This window comes from Synchiropus splendidus, chromosome 6, assembly GCF_027744825.2.
Source record: "Synchiropus splendidus isolate RoL2022-P1 chromosome 6, RoL_Sspl_1.0, whole genome shotgun sequence".
NCBI classification, from domain to species: domain Eukaryota; kingdom Metazoa; phylum Chordata; class Actinopteri; order Syngnathiformes; family Callionymidae; genus Synchiropus; species Synchiropus splendidus.
The window spans coordinates 22,825,316-22,839,352 of NC_071339.1; the positions used below are offsets into that span (position 1 = coordinate 22,825,316).

General features: G+C 42.9%; 2 protein-coding genes across 15 annotated transcripts in view; one reads left to right on the forward strand and one right to left on the reverse strand.

The window, feature by feature from the left end:
- The window catches only part of rap1gapb (RAP1 GTPase activating protein b), a 101,262-nt gene extending 98,625 nt beyond the window's left edge, over window positions 1–2,637 (forward strand). For all 13 annotated transcript variants that reach the window (XM_053869414.1, XM_053869412.1, XM_053869405.1 and 10 more), the window contains one exon: window positions 503–2,637. The gene's annotated coding sequence lies outside the window, so the exon portion shown is untranslated. The remainder of the gene's footprint in view (window positions 1–502) is intronic.
- padi2 (peptidyl arginine deiminase, type II) lies at window positions 2,286–13,553 on the reverse strand. 2 transcript variants are annotated; one of them, XM_053869419.1, is made up of 17 exons: window positions 13,434–13,553; window positions 13,152–13,338; window positions 8,551–8,722; window positions 8,244–8,313; window positions 7,275–7,336; window positions 7,097–7,214; window positions 6,881–7,033; window positions 6,644–6,819; window positions 5,745–5,848; window positions 5,488–5,599; window positions 5,054–5,161; window positions 4,657–4,808; window positions 4,431–4,578; window positions 4,267–4,360; window positions 4,123–4,199; window positions 3,699–3,836; window positions 2,286–3,626 (listed from the first exon to the last, which is right to left on the reverse strand). In XM_053869419.1, exons 2-17 carry the CDS (start codon window positions 13,298–13,300, stop codon window positions 3,393–3,395), a joined length of 2,067 nt encoding a protein of 688 aa, XP_053725394.1. In that variant the 5' UTR covers window positions 13,301–13,338; window positions 13,434–13,553; the 3' UTR covers window positions 2,286–3,392. The 2 variants fall into 2 exon arrangements, with proteins under 2 accessions (XP_053725394.1, XP_053725395.1); XM_053869420.1 differs by lacking the exons at window positions 13,152–13,338; window positions 13,434–13,553 and adding an exon at window positions 11,221–11,558.
- Window positions 13,554–14,037: the final 484 nt, after the last annotated feature.

Genomic DNA, 14,037 nt, shown 5'->3' on the forward strand with positions numbered 1-14,037 from the left:
AAGATACAGCAGCACGCCTGGTCAACCCTCTCAATTCTCACATTACTGCCTATCTCACCACCACTGTTTGCCTAAAAACAACCTGTATTCGTTATTGTATTTTATGGTTTACGCTGTTCTTTTCTCATGTTGTATTGGAGAGCACTTCAGTGTTTGATGGTGCAGTGGATGCTCTCTAATGAAAGACACTTTTGTCTCTGAGGTTTTTGTGTCCTTGTTTGTTGTGCTGCCTTTTTCAACTCACCAAGTTAGGCTCACGAGCAAGGCACAAAAAAAAGTTTCATAAAGATCAAAGTGAACCCAGCTTGAGTTGAATTTAGGCTGCACCAGCTTAGTCTTATAATGGTGCTCTGGTGCCCCCACGAGGCACGGCGGAGAGAAGCATGCAAGCGTGTTCGATGTTATTAACATATGTATCTGGTATGTGGTTGATGCGGTCTTTGTGGTTGTGTAGCATGAAATAATTCTAAATCCACGTTGGTTTTTCTTCCTCCCAACTCAGCCTTCCCTCAGTTGATGTCATTTGCCAGAGATGAGCCAGAAAAATTCATCTCAGCTCCACCGCTGTCGAGTCCGAGGTCAGACCCAGACACTGACCACTGATCTTTGTCCTGTCCGGACAGACGGGTCGTTCCATGGTGCCCCTAAAGCCCTCATTCCAGCTCCACGTGGGATGTTCCTGCGACACTTCAAGGCGACGGGAAGCTCCGGACCTGCGCACTGACTCATATCTGTCTCTTGGTTTTGTTAGTCAATGTGCCTGGTTAGTTCAGTCGGAATCCTAATTCATGATGTCTGCTTTGAAATCCTGTCCCTGTGTTGAAACCCTTTGGTCAATTCAGTGTATCCACGCCACTGCTCTTGATGCCATTCCATGCCCTTTATTTTTGTAGTACAGGCATCTTGGCAGCCCAGAAAGATACAATGTTATCTTCAGGCGAGCGCAATTGAAATGGAACTGCTCCTGAGGGACAGGATGATTCAGCACAAGCTCCTCTTGTGCTAACATGAGCCACATCATTTTCTTTTTTAATAGACGACAGTCATAGTTTTTACCTCAAAACACACACTTAAGCTCACTTTTTATGTGTCACACAGTTTTGGGTTTCTTATTATGATTCATTAGTGGATCTGCTTTGACATAATTTGCGATTTCGTGAGTTCAAAATATTGTGTAACAAACATGGCAATTGGATCTGTGATGATAAAAAGCAATAGTTGCAGTCATGGCAACATGCTTGTCACGTGCTGATTCATCTGTGACGATCACTTCTGTGCATGGAGTAAATCTGCTTGACAAAAGAAGAGAGAAAACTCTCCTCTGTACCGTGCTCGGCATTCTCTTCTTCATGTTGCTGCTCTGGCCAACTGCTGGTTACTTTATGTGTTATTTATGTAGAAGCACTACATTTTGCCCGTCCAACATCACAGTGCTGTTACTGTAACAGAGGATGTGTAAATGCCCAAACTCGTGGCTCCGCCTGGACCACGATTGAGGATCTTGTTGTCACGCTCTACTACACGCTCTACACAAAGAACAGCTAGTTATGTGATTCAGGATGAAGATGGCAACACATTACTGTGAGTAGCGTCAGACTTTCTCCCTTTTCGGTCATCTCAGTTGGGAGATAACATGAAAATAAGTCCGTATTGTAATACGCCCTGTTGAATTTATCATGTTAAGTTCCACGGCAAATGAGTTTCCTGTTAGAGCACAGGTGAGCACATCGAAGGAAATGGTGAATAGTGTTCAATGACTTTTTGTACTGATGCATTTACATTTGAGGATTTTAATGCTGATTTTCACTTGAGTTGGTTGCAAGGAAATGTTGATGGTGCAGATATTTCGGAAACTACTTGCACACAGGTTGCAAAGAAATATGGTGATTTCCAGGGTTGGAATCGTCGTCCGTGTATTAGTGGGTATTGATACAGACAGCACCGAATTTGCCCACATTTATTTAGGAATTGTGGAATGGGGAATGATGACCTGTTAAACCCCTTAAATTAAAGGGTAATATTTTCAAGTTTTAATCTGGTTGCTTTACGGAGAGAAGCTGAGGCACAGATATGTTTGTGAAACTCCTGTGGCAGGCACTGGTACAGAAACGTGTTCTCTTTTTATCGTTGAAAACGGAATCACTGTGTGCGTCATCATGAAGAGGCCTTTTCGTTCCGTCTTTGTTTGAACTGTTGGTTTATTTAATGGTACGACCTGATGGCACGAATGTAAAAACAAGTGTGTATTTATTGAGCAGAGTCAAAAAACACCTGTGCCACAAGATAACACTGTTGTTTATTGATGAAGTGTTACAGATACAAAAGGTTTAGAGAAGGTTCTTTCTTTGCCCCGACTGTCAACATGGCTTCTTAGAAAACATCGTTGAGTCCTAGATACTTTTGAGTCCAGTAGAAAGGCTCAATCAAATTCGTTCATGGTACAAGTGCGCCCTCTCGTGGGTTTGTAGCACATCACCTTCCGTGGAACTGCCGGTCGTCAGCCGGACTGGAAACTTGTTTGTGCTCAAATGAAATGATTGTATTTCTGTTCTGCTAGTGCCCTTGTTCGTTTGTTTGTATATATGGCTTTTCATCATTTGTTTTGTAAATTAAGTGAACAGATATGTTTAATAAAATCTTCACATTGTTTTCTAAAAGCACCTCTGAAATGCTCAATGTCTTGTACATAACTAATGAAATGTGTGTTACCATTCCTTAAAATATTACTTAACTCTTTGAGGTTTAAAGACATTTTAAAGACTGATATACAGTATTTTAGTCTGAAATGCTCAATGTCTTGTACATAACTAATGAAATGTGTGTTACCATTCCTTAAAATATTACTTAACTCTTTGAGGTTTAAAGACATTTTAAAGACTGATATACAGTATTTTAGTGAAGGCCAGCACTTTTTTTTTTTTTTGACTCTGACTAAGGAGCTTCTCTACCACCATGGTGAAGATCTGAGCGTAGTTTTCCTGCTGGTTTCCTGCTACTTTTGCTGCTGATAAACTGACCTTGATTTCCCAGTCGAGGCACTGGAGTACAGAACGTGGATACGAGCAGCAGACCGCATGTGGAGTCGCGCAGGTTTTCAGTTTGTAAGAAATCATTGTAAGTAAAACGTACCATTTTTGAGCTGCATTTGAAAGTACATAATCCAATGATTGATGTCCATTATCACAGACTTCACCAAGCCTAATTTGCGATACAAGATGGCTACTGTTGACTATTTTTTGAGAAAGAACTGCAACATTTCTCTCACTTAGCTGTCCGTAAGTTGTATCTGAAAATCTTCCTCTGAAAGCTTTGTGTATATTTCATGGCGATGCCTCATATTGGTTGGGTAAAATTTAGGGGAGAGTTTTGAAAGGAATGATTCCAGTTTCAATTCACATCTCCAGGTTCCACCATTTTACATTAAACGGCTTCCTGCGGACGTTGGAGCCACAGTGGACTTCACCCAGGAGTTCGTGGTAGGAAGCGAAGTCATCAATGAAAGTGCAGTTGAGACCCAGACCTCCCATCAGGCAACACATTTCAGCCTCCAAAGCACACTGCCCGTTCACCTTCGGCCCAAAAGGTTTGGGGATACCAAGGTTTTTCCCCAGTACAATCATGTTTACCTGGAAACAACATGATGGATTTAGTCGTGGTTATTTTCGGGAGGTGTTTGATGTGTGTTGAGTTTGGCTCACCATGTCAGGGTAGTAAGCCACGGCTCTGATCTCCTCTCTGCTCTTCAATAACTTGAAGAGGATTGGCAGGTCGATGATGTCGTCATCGTCCAGACCCAGTTCTCTCTTCAGCACGTCTCTGTTCCAGTCGATGCAGTTCTTCGGGAGATGATGTCACACAGGTAATAAACATTGGGATCATTTCTCACAGGGTACCATCAAAAGCGTCTTCACAAAAACGCTGGTCTGGAAAGAAGTTTACAGACCCTTGAGTACTGACACTGACTCCACCTGCCTACCAACAAAAGCCCAGTACTGCATCGAAGAAAGCTTAATTTGTTACTCATACCACTCCCTTCCTTCAAGTGACATGCCAATGAAACACAAGTAGTAGATGAGCTCATAAAAAAATGCAAAACAAAACGGGACACTGCCAGTCACCCACCTGTACGTAGCTGTTGTGCGACTGAAGTTGCTCGTCTTTGAGCAAGACGTCCACAGTAATCTCCTTTTTGCCTTTCCCTTGGTTCCAACCAAAAGATAAACAATGTTCAACATGTTCACACTGCAATAGACAACTGCCACGTACCTTCAAAGAGCTTAGCTTGTCCATGGCCGCTGTTCTGGAGACCTCGGAACACTTTGTAGGCAGCGTCCGGACTTGCCAGCAGGAGGCGAAAACCCTACAGGGGAATTAGGAGCGACATACATCAACCCCAAAACCCCATCAGTCTCCCAGTCCCTTGTACAAACCTTTCTGTCCGGAGCGGGAACAAACGTCATGAACTCATCAACATGGCCAACAAACAGCCAGTCAGAGTACAGGGCGATGGGTTCCTGTACCTTCTGAGCCCACAGGAAGTCCTGGACTACTTTGGTCATGTTCCGGCCTTTTGCTGCCCTGAAACCAAAAAGATAAAGTGCAGACTCTTCCATGCTTAGACTTGTGTTTGATCTATTTTAGGTTTCAAAGACTCACGTAGGAAAGGCCACTCCGATGATGATTCTGCCCAGCGGGTAGCTTTTGCCGTTCACCGTCACAGGAGGACTCACCTCCAGATTCCCAAATGAGTCCAGACTGTTGACATCCTTCCTTTTGGCCTCTCTGGTCACATATCCAAAGTCTGGACCCTGGAGGAGTGAACACGCTTGTGTGAGACCTCTCACTGGTAGATAGCATCGCCCTCTGACCCAGGTGGGGCTTGGTTTTGTCCTTCTGCCTATCAGCCAAAAGTCAAGAGTCTCCCTCTCTGCCTGCTCACTTTGCCAAGTTACTTCTTAGCAGCATTAGCAATGGACCGGGCAGAGTCGACGTGGTCATTCTGGGCTTGGATCTTCATGGCCCGCACGTGAGATGCAAAGACAGCAGCACTCACCAGCAGCTCATTGAATGGGAAGTCCATGAGTTTTCCATCTCGAGGGGAATCCAGCACAACCGGGAACTGATGGTGAGGAGCTTGAATGTAACCAAACTCCATCTCATCCTGGACACATTTGGTTGGTGGAAAAGACTGGTGAATAGGTGATAGCTTTAGCTTGGCTGACTTACTTCCCGGGCAAACCTCGCCGACTGATTGAACTGGCCTTTTTTGAGTGACAGCGTGAGTGCAGTGTCATTTTTGCTAAATATCAAGGTCATTTACTGTGTTTTTAACAACCAATAAAGAACCCCAAAAGATCCTAATAAAACATATGTATTTCTGTCAGTACCAGTTTAGTTAACAACGTGAACAGCCTGAATCCTGGTCCTCCTCCGTCCGCCCACCGGATTCTTGATGTTCGCCCAAATATGAGCTGTTGGTTTACTCACCTGGATCCAGCGATCCCCTCTGTTCTGGTACTGATAACAAATCTTCAGCTTTTGTCCACTATTCTCAACCAGTGCCTTCATCTCTTTCAGGAAGGCGTAGTTATCTTTCGTGCTGCAGAACAAGCAGAGAACAGAGTTTTTCCTCATGTACTCATCTCCTAAGATGTTGCGCTTCCTGAACAAAAACAACCTGCCAAGTGGGTTTGTTGGCAACAGACACACAACTGTGTCATCTTCAGCACTCAGTTTATTTTTACCTGCAGACGTAAACCTCGTTGGGCTCCAGGGTGTTTGGTGTCATGATCCACGGAGCAACTCGGAAAACCACTTTGTCAGTGAAAATGGGCGTCTCAGGAATAGCCTGTTGGAGGAAAGACAGTGGTACTTTTTTGGTTTCAGCTTCCATATTTCTTGATCTGGGTCTTTCCGTATATTGTTCTTACATACTCTCATTCCACACTCTTTCCATCACCTCTTACATGCATCTGCTTTCCTTTCTATCCACCATCCACCCATAACCTTTCCATCCATCCATCCATCCATCCATCCATCCACTGCTTTCTGAGCATTCAGTTGTTAACAATTCTCTCAATATTGACCATTTTCGCTCAGTAATTCAATGTGTGTAGTCTCCCATGACTTCTACAGTATGTCTCTTGTTCCCCCTAAAATTTCTCATTTCAAAAACGACTTGAAGATAATCTTGTCAAATATCTTCCCTCCCTGGGGCTATGTCATTATCTTATGCAACATATGTGGCAAGAAGCCATGTATTCCAATGACTTATATGTAAAGCGAGTGTAACATGGGAGGTCACTGTAGGACAGATATGTATGACTGTTGCACAACAATCCAAGAGGATGGGATGCGACACGTTTGGGGCGGCAAAGAGTAACACACCTAACTGTCCACCATTGAGCGATGCCTATGGGTATGAGCAGCGGCAAGGGACTCTCAAAAGGATCAGGAGCTCGGTATGCTGCAAAGACTGAAAGTTTTGCCTGCTTCTCATCAAGATGCATATTACATGCCTTGTGAGAATACTAGAATATCTGCTGTCACCACAACTTAAGGGGACAAAGGTCGAGGAATGGATGGAATAGTTTACTGCTTTTGAAGGTTCTCATGCTGGAGCATCAGATTCCAAATCTCTTACATCAGAAATGGGCTCCAACACGCTGAGGTTGATGCTGACAAGACCGTCGAAGTCTTTATCCGGGAATTTCAGACCTTCCACATAGAAATCCATATTTGAGGTACCTCCAAGGTATGGAACCTCCTTAGAAAGAGTCCTGCTGCTCAGCACCAACGGGTAGTCAAGTACGTTTTGGGCTGAAATTAGGGAATATCTGGTGAGACTTCATCTTGGATCTTGCTGAGCTCTTTAACTTACACATGCTGTGATTGTCAGAGTTCGCTACCCTGGACCTGTACACTCTGACACTCTCAGCGTCACTCTGGCACATGTGGAGGGTGAGTTTGTAGCCTTCGGGCAGAGATGAGGGACCACGGGTCCGCAGAACCATGTGCGACATGTCGGTCAAATCTGCACACAAAACAATCAATCAGTGTCGATAGGATCTCAAGGTAATTTTTCCATCACTTTCACCTGAGGTTTCGACGATGAAGTTCCTCTCTAGATCAGGACTCTTCCAATAGGAGCGCTCCGAGTCACAATTGACCAGCACAATGGCACCATGCCCGTCTGGACCCCATTTCCATGAGTCCTTTCAAAGTTATCATCAAAGTTAGAAAGAATTTAGGACAAACGAAAAAAAAGAACTCACCTTATTCGGGTTGTTGCTCTCTACAACACCATCTCGGTCAGCGTCAACATCCAGAGAGATCTCTGCATGACAAAGATTAACAGACTTATGAAGAGCTCTAACAAGTTTCCTCTTTACCTCTTCACAGTCTGAACCTCTGGCTTTCGTTCATAAACTAAAGATCTTTGTTTATCTTATTTGCCTTTCACATGTCTCATGGTGATTATCCTTTCCAAAGCATTCCACAAACATCACACGCAATCCCTGGATACCAACCTCAGCCAAGGAGGTTTTGTGATCATTTGACCTCCAAGACCTAATCACCCCGTCCACTTGCACGTGGTGTGCTATATTTCCCTGTTTATGGAATGTGTTTTTTTCTGTTTATAATCGTGTGTGATCACACAAGATTTCTGGCCTGGACAACAAGCTTCAAGATCGGTTTTGGCAGAGGATCTTGATGTTTGTGGCATGTGATCCACTGAGATTCGCGGGGCTATCTTCACGTGTGTTATCTTTGACCAGAAAAAAAACAAAAAACTATTAAGATTTAGAAAATCCTTGCGCAAGCAACTTCTGGAACGCTACAGCCATCTCCTGACCCACTGAGCTTGACACTCATTTATTATATCACCCTACACCACCTAAAACTGTTTGTACATTTACATTCGAGTGGCGTAACTGAACACTGTCCCAACAAGGTTCGGAGCACAGCCTCCAGCCTCCCACACCTACTTTAGAAAGTTTATCATTCATGAATACACCTCCAGTCATTATCACAACACAGAACTTGCATTCTATGACATCACCTGGGGGGCACTGTAAATCTCATCGAACATAAAGGGCCACAGTGTGAGCACTTCTCATAGCCATGCAAGTTGGCTACTCTCTGAAAACCAGTAGGTTCAGACACTCAAAGCAGTGACAATTTGTTCTCACACGTTGGAGAAACTACTACTACTAACTTGTGCTTCAAAACTTTTCACTTACCAATGGCAGTCAGGTACAGAACGGCTTTCCCCACAACCTTTTTATCCTCGTCATAGTAGCGGACTGACAGCTAGGAGAAGGGAAGTCAGACACGTGTGAGCTGGTGAACTGCTACAGTCTTGTTTCAGTTTTAACTTTGAAAGTCAAGAGATTAACTTTCCCTACAGTTTGTAAACATGAATTACTCAGCCAGAGGTTGTTAATATAATACATATAAAATACAGTTTTTGCTGTTTGCAGTCAACGATGGAAATGATCTGCTGACCTTGGCTGACATATTCATACAATACAAAGATAAAAGAAATACCTTGTTGTCATTCTCATGAAGGCTGGCGCTCTTCATGGTAATGAGCAACACCGAGTTCCCTTTGAGAGGGATGGGGGAGAGGTGGTCGGTCTCCTCCGGAGGTGGGGTGAGGCTGTACTCCACATTGGGCGTGCACTTCACAGAATAGAACTTGGAGAGGGGAGGGGCGCTCCTGTGAGGAGAAAGATGTTTGTACTGATGACAGATAAGGCAACCTCAGATCACACGCAAACGTTAATGAAGGAGTTCATATTCCAGATCGTGTAACTCAAGTTAGGTCACATAAAGGTGTCTCCTGACATGTTCAGAGTGGTCTGACAGTATGGTGGGAACGGCTTTTCAAAGCTGAAGATAGCTGACAGTAGCCCCAGGAGGTGTTAGATTTGATTCCAGTGGAATACACAGTGTTCCTATATCAGGTGGGGACATGCACAGATTGGGCCTAAAGGACATATAACAGATGGTGCCATGTTTGCATTTGTTCTTATCTCAAGAGAGCAAGCTAGGCTCTTGGTCGATGAACATACTAGTAGTGGTACCCTCTTGTGCGAGTGAAGCTTTCACGCATTCACATTTATCCTCCGCACTTTGTCTCTAGCAGGAGTCTTGCTCTCAACGAATGAAAATTAACTCAGCCTGGGACTCATCTCTAAAGCCATCGCTCTTGTGCTGGCCCTGCTATTAAAAGATCTACTTTGGGACTTTTCACACTGCGGAATCTATCAGCATTCAGCCCAAAAGAAATGTGAATACAAGCAAGTCAGGTTTTGGCTACTGACTTGATCCCGCCAGCACCTTGCCTCAGGAAACTCTCCAAAGAGGGTGAGCTTCCCGACACAGGCGACTCTTCACTAGATGCCAGAAAATACAGTGTGTACAGCGCGTAGCTGATTTTTTTGACAGACGGAATAATGTTGGGATCTAACTGTAGTCTCTTGGGATTTTTTCCCAGTGTAGGAGGTTCAACGTCTGTTCTTTTCCTTTCCATCCTTTTGTGTCACCCCTTATGGTTTTTGTTTTGGATTGAACCATGGTTGAACTCCAATCTAAAGCCTTGTCAGACCGCATGCCAGTATCAAGCTTGTCTCCAACAGAAGTGTTGCCATAAATTTTCTTCTCGATCCCTGTCTTGGTCAGAGTCTCAGGCTGTCCTTTCATATATCCTGATAAACCTCTTTAGGTTTACCCCGTGACCTGTGGCCTGATCACAACATGGTACGGTTCTTTTTATGACCCCATCTGCCAGCATGAGCAAACAAACCGCTCAATCCTACTGCCTTCAATAACTCTGAGCATCCCATGCCAGAGCTCCAATTGCTGTTCACCCACTCTACTCCAGTCAGACGCGGCTTTGTTGTGTCACAGGCTGACATTCAACCAAACACCCCACACTTCCTTGACCTGACAACGTCTCCTCTGTTACTCAGACACAACAGATCATCTCTCTTCAAACAATAAGCTCCCGCAGTACCAGGATCCAACTTCTTGTGACCTGATTCACTTGCATTATGAACAATGTGGTTGTGTGATAAGTAGATGATTAAAAAGAAAAGTCCACCTCTTCCTGAATAGATAAACTTTTCCTCTGAAACTTAAAGAATCACATGACTATTTTAGTTACTGATTGAGGAACACAGCAGAAACTGGACAAGCCAGTAGTAATGAGACACCCTTGAGCATATTTATTAATATTGACTTTTACTTTTTCAGCCAGAGAAGGATGAGAATGTCTCTCATCTTTAGGTTAGCTGGGTACATGGCATTGGATGGATCTGAAACATTTACTCTACATATGAAGCCTTCCGATTATCCATATTGTAAATGTTACCGAACATTATAGGATTAGTCCTCCGACAGCTAAATTTCTAGCAGTGCTAACCATTAGCATCCAACTCTGGAGTGATCTCTGTCATGATCTGCTTTTATTTTGTTCCTTACTAACAGTAGCGACAAATGGGACCATAAACTGGTCACCAGCTAAACATTTGGCAAACGACCTTTGCTCAATCAAGGTGCTTCTGATTATTTAATCATTAGCTTCCTTCTTGAGCAATTTCATTGTTTTCTTATCACATTGACTCAAGAGTTTGGCAGAATTGAGTGAATTCCACATCCAGATAACATAGTCGTGGAAGATCCCTCGGGACAAGTGGCTGCAGAGCTGTCAGAAAGTAGCCAACTCAGACAGGTCTGTGCAGCATGGAGGCCACTCAACTGTGACTATCTGCCCCACCATGAAACACTATGAAACTTGATTATATTAGCCACTACTTTATATTTTCTGTTCTTAGAAATGTGTTTATTGTAATGCTTTTCCTCAGCTCTTTTCATTCTATACCAAAATAATCTTTTTTTCCATCATATTTTAACTTGTAAACCATATGGACATTTTTTTCCCCATCCCCTTACACGCCATACTTTTCATTTTCACTAAACTGTTTGATATGTCAAACTATTTCTTGTTCTCTTCTTAGTTTTTTTTCTTAAACCCCTTATATGTACGTTTTCTTCTCATTATTCAAATGCTAGGCTGAAACAGCAGATGCAGTTTTGGTACCAAACGTGCCCATAGGCAATGTATGCAATTGTATTAGCAGGATATTTGCATTGTAAGTTAAAACAGTGTCAGTGGGAGCAGAAAATGTCAGCAGAGTAGTAGAGTCTACATACCTGTCCACACTGAGGTTCAGCCTGGTGCCGAGCACATACAAAACACAGGTAGTTTGGTCATAATTCAGTCTTACAGTCCGCTGGCGCGACATATCTGTGTCCTCCTTCAGCCAAATAGTCGCACAAGTAGAAAACACACTGATCCAGTCTGTAGGCTCCTATGTCACAGCTCTGTAAGATAAGCCGTCAGGTATAGACACTTTTGCGAGCTGATTGGTCAGTAAACTGGACACCTCAGCTCCATGAGCCACACCCATTTAAGTGCTGTCGCCTGTTTGCCTTCAGGCTTTCCTGCGGGGTACAAATAATCTTCAGGGCTCTTTTGACTGACTCTTATATACTCGAGGACGGTGTTGTTTTTAGTTTCATTTACATCATCTTGCTTGGTGGTATTTTAGTTTGCATGACTCACACATACTGAAGTGCACACAGGCGCTGATCAGCCGAGCAGCTTTTAGTAAGTGGGGGAGATGAGGAAGTGTGTCCCAGACTAGAATTGTGACAGTGACTATTGCGTCTGTATTTATGGAAGACAATTTGAAACTTCAAGGACGGATTAACCAGAATCTGGGCGGAAATCACAAAAAGAGAAAGACAATAGAAATGTGGTGGTGCGGATCACAGCGACTTGAACTACTGGAACCAGAATCTGGACCAACCTGTGCCCTGATGAAGTTGTTCCTCCTAATTTCAATGTTCAATGTGGCATCCTCACATGCACATGTGTTTTATAACCAACTGGACAGGTTATTAGATCAGTCTGTTTGTAAGTTACAATACCAACATCTGGTCTGGCTGTCATTAATCACTTAGCAGGCCAAGGCGGGAGATGAGGAAGCCTGTCCGCTACCAGAGTTACGACACATTGTTTAACATTTTGTAACACTGTCTAAATGTCTGGGGTTTTTTGTGTTCATAACACAGGGGTGCTTTGGGCAAAATCATCAGGCATGTTTATGGATACATATTTTCTGCATGTAAGGAAACTGATGGATCAAAAAATAAAATAAAATAAGACAGAGAAGAGTGGATCAACAACTCAACATACTGGCAAATTAAAACTTGTACAATAATAAAAGAAAAAAATCTTTAAAAAATGTATTTCTCTTAATCATAATTTCTATGTAATATATAATATATACGTTATATAATGGTAATAATAATAATTGTTTATTATTGTTGTTGTTAACATAAATTAAATTAATGTTGTTGTGTACTCGTCCAATTGTGTAATGTTTCCTCAAATTAAACGTCCACCCATAATAGAAATATAGTTTGACGTTCTTTATCAGTTCTTTACTTCTGCTTCAGTGAATTCGTTTCTTTTCACAGCGCCAAACGGAAACATGAACATCTCGGTCTTCATAGAATTTCAAATCACGAACACAGCATCGAATTAATTCATTTTCCAATTCAAATTACATTAAAAAAATATTTCACACTGTTAGTGCACCAACTCACGCATGCGCACTTGTAAATAAACGCCGTTGCTAATTTGTTCGGAAAATATTGAGCAACATTCATAAATACTTTGTTGCGTTTTCTGCTTGTTAGACCACTTATTCCTCGATTCTCCGTCATCATCAGCAAAATGTTCTGGTCGTCCATAAAAGAGTAATACAACACTCGTCTTGCCGTTTTCTCGTTCGGTTCTCAACAACAACACGCGTGCTGGGTAGAAACGTATATACGAAAAGTAAAGTAATAAGAAAAAACAGGAATAGATGTGCATGTCCGGTAAATTGTTTCACAATAAAAGTAAACAACATCACATCGACAGGAATATACATCATAACTAAATATGCTATGAGAACACATAATCCAACATACTTGACTGTAAAGTAACATCTACATGTTGAAGAACATCTCGTGTTAAAGTCACTCGGTAGTTTTGCTTGTTTGTCGGTCGTTCCGCCACCAGGTGAGCTCACCTGCTCAGGTTTGCCTTCAGGCTGCTGCCGACCACAGACACAACCTCCTGGCGAGTCTGCGTGTCCAGGCGGAAGGTTCTTTGATATTCGCCTCGCTTCTTTTCCTGCAGGACAGCAGGAAGGTGGTTGGAGGTGGCTTGTTGGAGCATGACTGCAGCAGCGGCAGCGGAGCGTGTTGACTCTGATGCTGAAATGAGAAGCAGAACTGTGATCCCAGTCAAGACGAGCTGACAGCCTGTAATCTGAAAAAGGTGGAGCTTTTAATCTGTAGTCAGGGCAGACCTGCGGTTTATAGTTGGCTACAAATGAGGAAAGTTCGAATAAAAGTTTGTCTTCTTTTGTATTTGAAGGGTGTGGCAGCAGGCTGGAGAGAACTGACCAGCAGATTCAGCTGCTCAGTTTGTTTTGTGCCCAAAGTCCTGCCCACGTGACTGACTACTGTCGGTCTCTGTCTTTCTCATTGGGTGAGGCAATTTAGTGAGGCACAATTAGCCGGTTTACTCTCCATCTTTTCTCATGACGCCGTACATCAGACCACTTTATTTATCAACAACGGACTCTTATCATAACAGTGAAATCTGTCGAGATCCCAGGCTATAATATGGGCTTCACAAAGCCAGTATCACATATTGGAATGCTTTGAGAATGAAGGTAGATTGCAATTCTTTATTTGACATAATGGACATTTTGGGGTTTAGGATAACAATATTAATCCTATTGTGTGTTGTTTCCTCAAATTAAATGTCCACCCATAATATAAATGTAGTTTGATGTTCTTTATCAGTTCTTTAGTTCTGCGTCCTGTGAATTTGTGTGTTTCAAGCGGTAAAACGGAAACATGAATGTCCCAATCGTGACAAAATTACACACAACATGGAATGAATTC

Excerpts from the sequence above, each read along its gene's own strand:
- padi2 (XM_053869419.1), bottom strand. The coding sequence starts at position 13,300 with ATGCTCCAACAAGCCACCTCCAACCACCTTCCTGCTGTCCTGCAGGAA. Across the intron at positions 6,820-6,880 it reads CTCTGACAATCACAGCATGT|CCCAAAACGTACTTGACTAC; the intron begins GTAAGTTAAAGA and ends CCCTAATTTCAG. Across the intron at positions 3,627-3,698 it reads TGGCTTACTACCCTGACATG|GTAAACATGATTGTACTGGG; the intron begins GTGAGCCAAACT and ends TGTTGTTTCCAG.